At 38.9% G+C, this 11536-nt stretch overlaps 1 protein-coding gene and 1 pseudogene across 6 annotated transcripts; one reads left to right on the top strand and one right to left on the bottom strand.

The window, feature by feature from the left end:
* LOC147383683 (putative pentatricopeptide repeat-containing protein At3g01580 pseudogene) lies at positions 1 to 2609 on the top strand (annotated as a pseudogene).
* A 1194-nt stretch (positions 2610 to 3803) lies between these two features.
* Positions 3804 to 9128, bottom strand: LOC147383682 (transcription factor PHYTOCHROME INTERACTING FACTOR-LIKE 15-like). 6 transcript variants are annotated; one of them, XM_086428785.1, is made up of 9 exons: positions 8899 to 9128; positions 8025 to 8135; positions 7876 to 7931; positions 6743 to 7761; positions 6552 to 6653; positions 6380 to 6445; positions 6206 to 6271; positions 5675 to 6124; positions 3804 to 5088 (listed from the first exon to the last, which is right to left on the bottom strand). In XM_086428785.1, the coding sequence occupies exons 1-9, from the start codon at positions 9045 to 9047 to the stop codon at positions 5041 to 5043; spliced, it is 2067 nt and encodes a 688-aa protein (XP_086284911.1). In that variant the 5' UTR covers positions 9048 to 9128; the 3' UTR covers positions 3804 to 5040. The 6 variants fall into 6 exon arrangements, with proteins under 6 accessions (XP_086284911.1, XP_086284909.1, XP_086284913.1 ...); XM_086428783.1 differs by having other exon boundaries at positions 6743 to 7931; positions 8899 to 9126; XM_086428787.1 differs by lacking the exon at positions 8025 to 8135 and having other exon boundaries at positions 8899 to 9126.
* Positions 9129 to 11536: the final 2408 nt, after the last annotated feature.

Raw genomic sequence — 11536 nt, 5'->3', positions numbered from 1 at the left:
TGCATCAAAACCGTAGCAGCTGTGGAGAAACTACATTTTAATTAAAATATTGGAATAGAGAATGGGAGGGAGGCTTCAAGCTTAGAGAGGGCCATGAAAATTGAAACTGAACATTATATAATATGCTCTCCATAGCTAGACTCTGTAAAACCAGAGAACCCATCAAAGCCATACCATCACAAATCCCTCTACTGCTCCTTAAGACACCCACTTCAAGTCTATTCGCAAATCCACTCCTCAATTTTAGAAACCAAAGCAGCTATAGCCAAGCCATCAGTTCCCCTGACACCCACCAAGAGTCTCATCACACAAAACCAAATCTCTTTGACAAAAACCTCTTTCCACATCTTAGATCAACAACCAATCTATTTGAAGCAAGACGGTTACATGGTCTTTTAGTCGTTCGTGGTTTCTTCCATTCCACTAGTACAGATGTACTTGTTTTATGTTCACAACTTGTGAACATATATGTTTGCTTTGATTGTTTGCAAGAAGCTTTACTTGTCTTTAATCAATTAACCCATAAGAATAATTTTGCTTGGAATTCAATTCTTAGGGGTTTAGTTAATTTGGGTCATTTCTCACAAGTCATCAACTTGTATCATTCCATGCTGACACAAGGCCTAGAACCAGATAATTACACATACCCACTGGTTTTAAAGGCTTGTTCTGGATTATCTGCACTTGAACATGGCAGAAGGATCCGAGATTCAATCCAATTCAATGAGCTTCACGGCAAAGTAAAACTCAACATTTTTGTTGAATGTGCCATGATCGACATGTTCGCCAAGTGCGGCAGTTTAGATGAAGCTCGAAGGGTTTTTGAAGAAATGCCCAGTAAAGATCTAGTCTCATGGAGTGCCATGATATGTGGGACTGTGCAAAATGGGGATTGGTGTGAAGCTTTATGCCTGTTTAGAAAGATGAGGTTAGATGGGTTAAGGCCCGACTCAGTTATTGTCGCGACTGTTCTTCCGGCTTGTGGTAGACTTGGAGCTCAGCTACAGGGGAGGGCTTTGCAGGGCTGTGCCATAAGGAGTGGATTTGAGAGTGACTTATATGTGTCAAATGCTCTAATAGATATGTACTCCAAATGTGGAAACACGTGTGAAGCACGGCGTATATTTTGTAGCATTTTGTACAAAGATGTAGTTTCTTGGAGTACTTTGATTGCCGGTCATTCACAGAATTGTGAATACTGTGAGAGTTTGCTGCTATATGTTGAGATGAAGGACTCGGGTATGAGAAGCAACGCAGTGACAGTAGCCAGTGTTCTTCCCGGGCTCGCTAATCTCAAACTGTTGAAACAGGGAAAGGAGATGCACAACTATGTCATCAGAAATGGATTTGAGTCTGATATTTTTGTTGGGAGTGGATTGATTGATATGTACGCCAACTGTGGGTCGATGAGAGAAGCATGTTCTATCTTTAAGATCATGTCAGGTAGGGACATCACGATATGGAATTCAATGATTGTGGGGTACACTTCAAATGGTGATTTCAATTCGGCCTTAGGGATCTTGCGAAGAATTGGAGAGTCTAAACTTAGACCGAATTCCATAACCATTGTTAGCATTCTTCCATTGTGCACCAGAATAGGGACACTGAGGCTTGGAAAGGAGATCCATGGCTATGCAGCTAGAAGTGGTCTTGGTTCTGTAGTTTCTGTTGGGAATTCACTTATAGACATGTACTGCAAATGTGGGTACCTAGATCTGGGAGTTACGATCTTCAATCAGATGGCAAAAAGGATATTGTAACATATAACACTATCATTGCTGCACATGGGGTCCATGGACATGGACAGCGGGCCTTTACATTTTTAAGCCAAATGGAGGATGAGGGAATTAAGCCTGATAAGGTCACTTTTATAGCACTCTTATCGAGTTGTAGTCATGCAGGTCTAATTGACCAAGGTTGGTTTCTATATAATTCCATGATAAATGATTATGGTATCCTACCGGACATGGAACACTACTCATGCATGGTTGATCTCCTTGGTAGATCAGGCCACCTTGATGATGCTTGGGAATTTATCAGAAGAATGCCTGTTGAACCGGAGATTGATGTTTTGGGAAGCCTACTTGGAGCTTGTAGAGTTCATAATAAGATTGAGCTTGCTGAGCTGGTAGGGAGGCGAATTTTCCAGAAAAATGTGGAAGATCCTGGCTATTATATTCTTTTATCTAATATTTATGCTTCTACTGGGAGATGGGCAGATGCATCCAAGATCAGAACAATGATAAGAGATAAGGGTATGATAAAGAAACCCGGAAATAGTTGGATTCAGGTTGGAAGTTGTATTCACTTGTTTCATGCTAGAGACCGAATACATACGAAATTTAACAAGATCCAAGGGATTCTGGAGTGCTTGCTCTTGGAGATGAAGGATGAAGGATATTTGCCGGACATAACACTTTCTTTGCATGATTTTGCCGGAGATGACGAGCTTATTTATTCCATTAAATGAAAGAATGTAGTCATGAAACCACAAGAAGAATTTTAGCATTGTACATGCATTTGCTCAAGAGCTAGCCAAGAGGTCAATGAATTATCTTTATTTTAATAAAAAGCTTATATATTTGGAACTTATTGTAGGAAATTCAACCGAAATTCCCAACCTGTGAGAAACAAAAATAGAGAAAAAATACACGTAAAAAAAAAACAATCACACGCACAAGACAGTATTTACGTGGTTCGACAATTTGCCTATGTCCATGGAGTTGCAGGGATTTCATTATTATCTAGAAGAAAATAAAAGTGTGGCTACAGTCTCAAAAACGACAACCAAGACAAGGAATAAAAAAAATCTAATCACCAAAAGCAATTTCTATATACTGCGCACAGGATTACAATAGACTCTAAAACGGACCAATTTTTTTTTCTTTTCCGGGGGCGTTGCCCCTTGGACCCCTAGGAGGCTTGTCTATGAGTGCTCCGGCTTGGGCTTATTGGCCCAAACCTCCACTCCATGAACTAAACCTTAGAAAATCTCCCATCAAAAAATCACGCAATATTATTTGGACCGGGTTAGATCGTCAATCGGACTAAACATAACTAGACTCCACAAAGCCCAACACTTATGTTATGCAACAATTACACAAATTGAGTTAATTGATTGGATGGTTAAAGCCATCTGATCAGAATGACTTTGTCAAGGTTACATCAAATGAAAGAAGTGGATCATGAATTCGACCGTGTAGATGATCAATGCCCTTCAACTTCATGATTCTACTAGTCAAGTTCTCAAAGGTACATAATAAGCTCTTCTAACCCTAGGTTTTCTACAACCTGAACAAGGGCACGTTGTCTACAACTTGAATAAGGGCACTTTCACCATTCAAGACCCACTTCAAGGTTCAAACCTTTTCTCCCGGATAGATATAGGGTCTCGTTTGGCACCCAACTATTTGCCCTACGCTTTGCCCAACGTGTTTTGTCCTACATGGGTTAGAAGTTTTGGAATAGGCTGATTTTTTGTGAGGATGATTTCTATGGTAAGGAGATCATCCTCACCAAAAATCAGCCCATTCCAAAACTTCTAACCCCATAAAAAATGTTTTACAAAAAATAGATGGTCCACGATTTTTCAACTTGTAAACATGGGACAAGAAAATTCGGAATGAGCTGATTTTTTGTGAGGATGATCTTCTAATCGTAGAGATCATCCTCACCAAAAATGAGCCCATTCCAAAACTTCTAACCCATGTAGGACAAAACACGTTGGACAAAGCGTAGGGTAAATAGTAGGGTGCCGAACATCTCCCATATATATATATATATATATATTTAAGTATAATGTATTGATAAAGAGAGGAAAGAATTTACAAGAGATCGAGAAAGCCTTACAAAGGGTAGCAAGGAAAAGAAAAACTACAATATTAATGATTACATAAAGAGTTCCATCTAAAAACAAAATCGTCAAAAGTAGTCCACGCGAACTCGATGTTCTGTTTTGACCAAAGATACAAACAACCCAAGATCTCCAAGAAACCTGCATGAGAGTCTCTAATCTTGCTATTGAACACCCTCTTATTTCTCTCGTTCCATAACCCCCAAGCAATAACCGAGGGAAGCAAAGCCCACAGGAACTGTTTTTTGGTGTGGAAAGCATTACTGGTCCACACTTCTAACAACGAGGAGAATTTACGAGGAAAAACCCAACTAATATAGAATAGATCAAGAAACTATGACCAAATATTATAAGAAAAGGAGCAATGAATGACCAAACCATTCATTTCAATAGGGCCAAATTCTTACTGTGGGTTCTCCGAGTCAAACCAATCCTAAACTGCCACTACACTCTCAACTCCAAACGCCAACTACCCATTCCGAGTTCATTCACGAAGAATGCATCAATTCAGAGTTATGATTTGGCAGAATAACAATAATACCAGTTGGATGATTGTGTCCATCCAGTCTGTCAATTTTCTGTCGAGGTAAATGCGATACCAAACAAAATGGTGACTCCAGCTCCATGTACGCATGCCATGGCTATTTACAACCTTTGGAGACAATTGGTGTGGTACATGGCATTAAAAAATAGATCATCCCTGTTATAATAATCAGAGAACGAGACAGAATCATCTTACCAAAGATTAAGAAGTGCATCTACGAGAAAAAGTTCCAACTCCACAACATCTTGCACTAATTGCATGTTCCCACAAGTACATGGAAAAATGCTGATGCCACTAAAAATCCCTCCATTCACAAAATTATGTGCAGTTAGTAGTGTCTCCCTGTCATTAGAATACAGATGGTTATTCTTAGATTCACACTTCATGCCTTGTCTCTAAAGATGGTAGAATTTTTTTTTCCAGGATTATAATGTTGAATGAGAAGCAACTCCTATCTCAATGTGCCCAATTCTATTTCTCCAATCAAGGTATAGGAGAACCGGCTGTCACTCGTAGCTTCATCGTCATCAAATATTAATCCGAAAAAGTTGGGCTCATCTGAATGAATCTTGTTCTTCCATTTGAGTTCTGCCTAAAGAAATCTTCTGTTGACTTGTTGACTCAAGTGTGGTCATATCCTCTTTCACAACCTTGATCCACAGGCCTTTGGCATTCCTCTCTCTCTTTTAGCCTGCATGCACAATTGCAAGTTAAAATTGTCATAGACAAGCAATAAATTTAACTAACAAGTTCAAAATTAACATGATAGTCTCTCTACTAGGTGGAGTCTGTGTTTCAATTGCGACTGAGAAGCAAGGATTAATCATTTCCTTACACCATGGAGGACTTTTTAAAGCCTTAATTGTTGTCTGGCACTGGCAATGGGAACAGAAGGTTAATGGACTCACATAGAATTCTATACCATAGTCCATGAAAGAAAAACCAGAGTGTAGTATTACTACATTTAAATGACCTTTGACAACATGGTTTTTCTTGGTGGAACTCCAGTTAGGAAGCTGGGGGATTTCTGAGGGAAATTCTCTTTTCTGTAGCATTGTAACAGATTTCTTTGCAATTGAATGGGATCAACTGGGCATCATGAGAGAGCCTGGGACTGAAGAATAGAACTTTTCGATCAAATTAAATTTTTGGTCAACATGCTCTTCAGGAGACCAATGTAGTTGCCAACCTACTGAGAGATGAATATCCCTACTTGCCTGGTGTCTTCTTTTATCTTTCAACAACTGTTATTTCTAAGCAGGGAGAAAATAACGAACCTGAGTGGATGTCTGATTCTGTGAGCATTCGGCAATTATGGGAATCAATTGTGAGCTCGGAACTTCCAGTGGAGTTGCAGCTCCTGAGACAACTGGTAATGAGATTAATTTTGTAAAAGGCCCTCCTGAACAAGGAACGAAGGATGCACGAGGCATTGGCATGGGAAGTCCTTGTCCAGGGAACCCAAACATCTGAATGCTAGAGCCTGTCTTTGAGGGTCCTGAAAGTGGTGGGCAAGGGAACTGTGGTCTATGCATGGGTGGCACCTGAATCAATGGGCAACCAGAGGAACCACCAGTCATGTTGAGCATTCCTGTCACACGACCCATACCAGTACCCATTCCAATACCCATTGTTGAGAAGTGAGCCATGTGCGGTGCATGCATGGGTTGCATTCCAGTTGGTAACATCATTGGAGGAACAAAGAGCCCAGTTCCCATTGACATAATCTGTGTCAAAAGAATCAATGTCAAGCCCATTAGAAATATACCCTTGTGACATTTTGAAAATCAAAACCAAGAGATATACACCTGTACTTGAAGCTGAAGACTCTTCAGATACTCTATGGCCTCATCAAGCATTGAAGCTTTATCTACCTTATGATGGCAAAAACAAGAAAATATTGTAAAGAATGATTGGTCTGCAAATACGTTGGATGAGGCAAAGGTTGGCATGCATTAGAACTACAGTTCCATGTGACCCACCTTATTACAGTTGGGTATGAGTTCCTGTAATGCTCGCATCTTCTCATTGATCCTATCCCGTCGCCTCTGCTCGTAAATATTTAAACCAATTGGTGTTTAAACCGTGCACATTCACAGAAAATAAAAAAACAGAGTTTTTTTTTTTTAGCTTTCTTTCTATTGTATTGCTCACCCTTTCAGATAAATTATGCACTTCTGCAGCCCGGCTTCTCTTGGTACCTGTGCTTCCTCGAGCAGTAGTTGATTTCCTTGCCACAAATTCTTCTTCAACATCCTAGATTGAAAAGGACTTCTTGAAACATTAGAGGAAACAAAGACAATTAGAAAAAACAAAATCAATGTGGATTTTGCATTTTAACTTACTTCACTAGGGTACTCAGACTCCTCTGTATCCTGAGATTTCCTCTTCAAAACATGTTTGGGATCATTTGAAGTTCCCCCAGCACTAGTGTCTGAGCATGCAGACGAAGATGCAACCAATGGTTCTGCACTCTTTCCACTATCTGGTCTTTCTATGGCCACACTTTCTGCAAAGCTTGAGGTCTTCCAAAAGGCATCTTCTCGGCAAACAGCTTCGGACTGCTTGGCAAAAAGTGGCTCCTTGGCAGGCTTGCCCATAGATGGTCTCACATCCACCATGCCTGGCATAGAATCTGTTTGGCTTTGAAAACCTGTGATACTTGTGGAACCACTAGGCGACTCAATCACTGTGGATTCAATAGGGTTGCTACTTCCCACAACAGGCAGCTTGTCATAACCTCTAAACCTATCTATGCTGGATGAGGCAGGACCAGCTGCGGTGCCTATGCTCTGAAGATTAGTTTTAGAAAGTTTTGATGGCCGCCTTAAGAAATGGGAAAAGTTGACGAAACCTGTGTTGGTGCTGGGTAGTAGTGGAGGCCTGGAGGGCACTGTGTTTTGCTTCTGCATGCTTGTGTTAGGAGGCCTACTGGTTGAAGCCAAGTTCCGAGTTGAATTCGCACAAGAAGCTTGGTGAATACTGGGGGTGTTCCTTGTAGTGGAATCTGAAACACTTGATCTATGCAACGGAAGTGAAGTTTGATGTTGCTGCATTGGTGATGAACATAACTGGCTACTCCTAGATAAACTATTACTAGGCTCATGACCTTCCCTGAAAACCTTGGATGCATTCCTTAGTTCTGGAGTAGCACCTCCATATATGGATACTGAATGAGAATCCAAGACTATCCGACCATTGGTACAGTTCTTATCACTCGGTGCAGCATTATTCTGTGCTAAGTGCACGTTCAGACTAACCTCAGATAATTCAGAGAAGAATTCCGAACTGTAATCGTCTAAGGGATAATTCAACCAATGGGCTAGCTCGTCCTCCTGACCCGATCCCATGTGCCCCAATGGTCCTGACAAGGAGAAATTATTTAAGATAGAGTCTGAAGTCCCAAACTTTAAAATCTTTGTAGTGACGGTATCTCCTGCATCGTTCTCTCTATCCTTAGAAAAATCAGTGCATGAACCTTGCATTGAAATCTGATCATTTTTCCATACTAGCTCGACCAATTCATTATCAGGCCTACATTAGCATCACCAAAAGAACAAATAAGTTACCAGATGGAATTCAAGCTATGAAATATGAGATTACAAACAGAACGAAGTAAGATCTCACACAAAAGCGAGATCAGTCGAACAATTAGACAATTTCGCTTGGGTTGATTCCAGCTTCCCTTTTGCCATTTGATGAAATTCTGAGTAAGGCATGATGGATGGAAACCAAACACTGTCTCTCAGTTAGATCCCAAACTTTAAAAATAAGCTATTGTTGGTGTTTTCCATGCCATACCCTCAATTCTAGAACCTAATGCCCAAAGCTTACATCCATCTTCACAGCTTAAATTAACATCATTGCAAGATCCCAAACAAGCTTTTGGTAACTAAACAACCCTCCTACTTACATAACAAAGTTCTCACTACTTAAAAAGCACAAATTGTGAGACAGGCCCATTGACATAAAATAAAATAAAAGCCTGGAACTTTCAAACATAATAAAGATGTACTTTTTCTCTTGCATACTAATCAGTGAAAACAATATAAAAAGTTCAGTCAAAACCATTTCTGATAAGATACTTAAAAACATCTACATTTGATCACCTTGAGATTTAAATAATAAAAAATAAATAAATAAATCCAACCTTTCCTCATCTTAATCAATAAAATATACAAACAGTCAAACAAATTTCAGATTTCCCGAAATTAATCAATAATCTCCACTGTTTTTTACTTAAATCAAATCAAACTAAACAAAGATTAAGTTATCTCGATAGATAAAACCTATATCAAATATACACTCAAAAGAGCTCGAAATTCAGCTCAGTTTGTAGACATAAAGATATACTAAAATCCCGATAAATTCGGGGGAAAAAAAAAAGATACCCAACTCCTCCAATTGCAATTTTAGTGCTCTAAACAGACTTTTACTAACAAAATGGATGAATATTCCTTGAACCCATCCCCAATAAAATTCGGACAAGGGTTCCTCTTACATTAAAATGTACGTATCTGTTCTGGATGTTGTAGAGCCGAAGAGAGACAGAATGGATCCAACTGCTTGTAGAAGAAGACCGGGAAAGGCTTGCAGTTGCAGGAGGTCAAGAAAAGGTAGATATAACTTAACGAAAGTGGATTTTACCATCCTATTTTTGGTTTATTTTGTACCTATTACCCCCATTTATCACACCACTTGAAATGATTGGGTGAGTGAGGAGACCGACCTAACCAACCAACCACAAGTCTCTTATAATATAAAGAGTTCAGTTCCTGTACCACACAATTCCATGCCGCTTTATACGCACTAATTGTGATATTTCTAACCATTCTTATTTCATAAAAAATCAAGAATCCTACAGCTAGTAATCCTGGTCATTATTTTATGGATATGATATGATTTGTAGAGCTGATGATACTGGTCAGGAGTATTGTTCATCATTTAACACAATTTAACACAATACTCATTAGCTAAGTTTGACCCTAAGCTTGTTGGATGGTTGGAGGAGGCCAGCAGCCTCTTATCCAAAAGGTGAGGGATACAATCCTAAAAGAAATTTTTTTTAAGAGTATTTTCATAATTTCATTAGTATTATTTAAAACAATCAAATTAATTAGATATTTTTGGAATATGTATATATTTATCTTTTTCATCGAAAGAGTGTAATCTAAATATGCATTTTTTCTTTACAATAGAATTAATATAATTTGTGGACGTACCTTAATCTTGATATAATTTGTGGACGTACTTTAATCTTGAGAGAATCATATAAAATATTTGTATTTTTTTATATGATTACATTGTTTATCTTTCTTTCTCGTTTTCGGATCCTTGGATAGATACTTACAAACTCCCTTTTAAAAAAATATATATATATTTGGAGTTGTAATAAGTAAAATCATGATTGATATTCAATGATTAGTAGGATCTATTGCCTGTGATGATAATTTTCTAGAACATAAGATAAGATCTGATATCTCTATCATAAGTTGTAAATATATTATCCGTTGGTTTTAAAAATTGGAGATGTGGGGGCTGGCACACATTCAATATGTGGTGGGGGAGTTCTGGGTCAGCGTTTGAAAATTAGGATTTAAAACATTAAAAAGGGATTGACTTGCACATGATGGGTTCTTTTCTAATGTCTCAATCATATATCTTGAATTTTGTGGAGGATTTATGTGGGTATGGGTGAAACGTAGCCAAGCTAGGGTGTATGCATGTAATATTAATACAGAGACATTTTGGCATTTGAATTGTGGACCTTTGGAAGAGAGTGGCAGCTTCCAGGTGGACCAACCCCACCCTTAACAAGGAATCCAGGCTTCTTTTCTTTTCTCTCAAGTGCAATGTACCTTGCCAAATTGATGTGACTTTATTACGTCCGTAACTCCGTATTGGGATTTGGGTGTCGACTCCCCCAGTTACTCCCACCAATATCACATCTCGTGCTGTGCTGTGCTGGACCGTTGTGGCTTATGTCCAAATAACTCCGTATGACATATATCTATCTATTAATTTCAAGGTTACACTGGCCGACTTACCTTACCTCATTAAAATTGGAAATTCTACGTTCGACGCACAACCACAGCTAGCGTCCAAGGAGCTCACCTGCGCACTTATTGCCCAACGCATGGAATGATGCCAGAAATACTCTCTCTCACACACACACACACACACACGAGAAAGAGAGTGAGGACTAGTTAGCAATTTCTTGGAAATGAGCTGGTGACGCCAAAAAGTGTCTTTGCCGAGGAACAGTGTTCTGTGGCTGCAATAGCACTGTATTCCCTCCTGCAGAAACAGACGCCAGAATCTCAAATCCTATCTCGCTCGTCTGTGACTCCATTCTGATTTTAATCTATCCAAAATTTTAAATCTTTAGCAAAGAGAGCAACAGAAAAAAAAAAATGGGCGAATTATTATCTCGTGAGCTGAAAATGAGTTATTTATGATTCCAGTCACTTTTTATTTTAATTATCAAAACGTGAACAATCACGTTTTTGTTTTAAAAAAATTCAGAACAAAGTGGCTATTTCACAGGTTTAAAGTGACAATTTCGGAGGTTTGAAATGAAATTGTCACTTTAAACATGCAAAATAATCACTTTAAAAATCTCCGAATTCATTATCATTCACATTCTGATAATTAATATGAACAATAAGCCGGAATCGTAAATTCATCAAAAGTTGAGAGAGTATTGATTAAATGACTCTCCCATATGGCATACTTACCTAGCATGGGGGTGCCAGAACCATAGACGTCATGCCTCGGGATACACAACTATGCATCCCAATAAATCTATGTAGTTGTGTATCCCAATGAAAGAAAATCAATGGTTCTAACACACCCCGTGTCAAGTGAGTATTTTGAGTGTGCCACGTGGAAGAGTTATTTTATCACAGTTCAAAATATATATATATATATGGGGGCGGTTCGACGGACGTCTCAATAACCATATGAGAAACTGATGTTTCTCTGACGTTAGATGGGCTGAAATCAACGGCGCACATACGTCCGCACGTCAGTTCAGTTATTAAAAACGAAAATTTCAAAATTTGCAAACACATCCCTCCATTTTTACAAATTTCGAACTAACTCTCCTTCTCTCTTTCTACTCGACAGAACGAGAGTTC

Source organism: Akebia trifoliata, chromosome 16 (genome assembly GCF_017979445.1).
Source record: "Akebia trifoliata isolate Shusen 1 chromosome 16, ASM1797944v1, whole genome shotgun sequence".
NCBI classification, from domain to species: domain Eukaryota; kingdom Viridiplantae; phylum Streptophyta; class Magnoliopsida; order Ranunculales; family Lardizabalaceae; genus Akebia; species Akebia trifoliata.
This window is presented reverse-complemented; position numbering and strand designations above follow the sequence as displayed.

Bases quoted from the DNA above. Each gene is read 5' to 3' on its own strand.
- LOC147383682 (XM_086428783.1), bottom strand. From the start codon at position 9,047: ATGGTAAAATCCACTTTCGTTAAGTTATATCTACCTTTTCTTGACCTC. The intron at 6,654-6,742 runs GTAAGTTAAAAT...TTTTCAATCTAG, and splicing joins AGTCTGAGTACCCTAGTGAA to GATGTTGAAGAAGAATTTGT. The intron at 6,125-6,205 runs GTGTATATCTCT...CTTTTGACACAG, and splicing joins GTCTTCAGCTTCAAGTACAG to ATTATGTCAATGGGAACTGG.